The sequence below is a fragment of the Bison bison genome, unplaced genomic scaffold, assembly GCF_000754665.1.
Source record: "Bison bison bison isolate TAMUID 2011002044 unplaced genomic scaffold, Bison_UMD1.0 scf7180017864132, whole genome shotgun sequence".
In the NCBI taxonomy this organism is placed as follows: Eukaryota; Metazoa; Chordata; class Mammalia; order Artiodactyla; family Bovidae; genus Bison; species Bison bison.
The window spans coordinates 1,262,858-1,263,739 of NW_011494704.1; the positions used below are offsets into that span (position 1 = coordinate 1,262,858).

Below are 882 nucleotides of genomic sequence, written 5' to 3' on the forward strand. Positions count from 1 at the left end.
CTGGTCTCCTGGCTGCCTTACTTCCTGGATGCCATCACTGATGCCTTCCTAGGCTTCATCACTCCCACATATGTTTATGAAATACTGGTTTGGATTGCTTATTATAACTCAGCTATGAACCCCTTGATTTATGCTTTCTTTTATCCTTGGTTTCGAAAAGCCATCAAACTCATTGTCACTGGCAAAGTCTTGAGAGCGAATTCCTCAACAGTAAATTTATTTTCTGAGTAAGTTCACTTTTAAGATGGAGGAATTGAAAATAGATTCACAGTGAACACACCATTGGGTAGAAAATTTAATTACATATGTGCAAGATCTTCTAATGCAAAATGCTTCTGATATGACCTAAACACTTAAATTCAGTTTCATCATTCTTTAATCAATATAACATAAAAACCTGGTTGTTATGGAAACCGCATGACCTTGGAGCCAGAAACCTTTAACACCGATCTGGGGCTGCTACTTCTCTCTGAACTTCACTGTGTTTCTCTAGTTAATAATCTCCCCTTTGTAGCATCCTTAAAAAAATTTAGAAGAATGCATGACAAGGATCTAGTATATTTTTGTTATTCTAAATCCTCCCTTTTACTACTTTATGATAGTTCAATCCCTGGTTAAGAGTTTTCTTTATTCCTTTGTAGTATTTTTCTATTAAAATGCAAAGGAGCTGGAAGATCCAGAGGTCCTGGTCTAGGGAGGGCAAAGTATTGAATCTGCACTGTCAGGTTTTCAGATTTCTGAGTCAGGGATATGATGATCAGAGTCAGGTAAAATCAATCCAGAGACAGATTCTTTACTACCCTATCAGTTGAATTATTTACTATGGGAAAGGTAATTGGTGCCATAAATAACTTTCATTTGTTGAATGAGCTTCTACTTGGT

General features: G+C 36.5%; 1 protein-coding gene across 1 annotated transcript in view; it reads left to right on the forward strand.

The window, feature by feature from the left end:
- LOC104988384 (trace amine-associated receptor 8-like) overlaps window positions 1-231 on the forward strand; it is a 9,926-nt gene extending 9,695 nt beyond the window's left edge. The window contains exon 2 of the mRNA XM_010839688.1: window positions 53-231. Within this exon, the coding sequence (XP_010837990.1) occupies window positions 53-231 (179 nt within the window). The remainder of the gene's footprint in view (window positions 1-52) is intronic.
- Window positions 232-882: the final 651 nt, after the last annotated feature.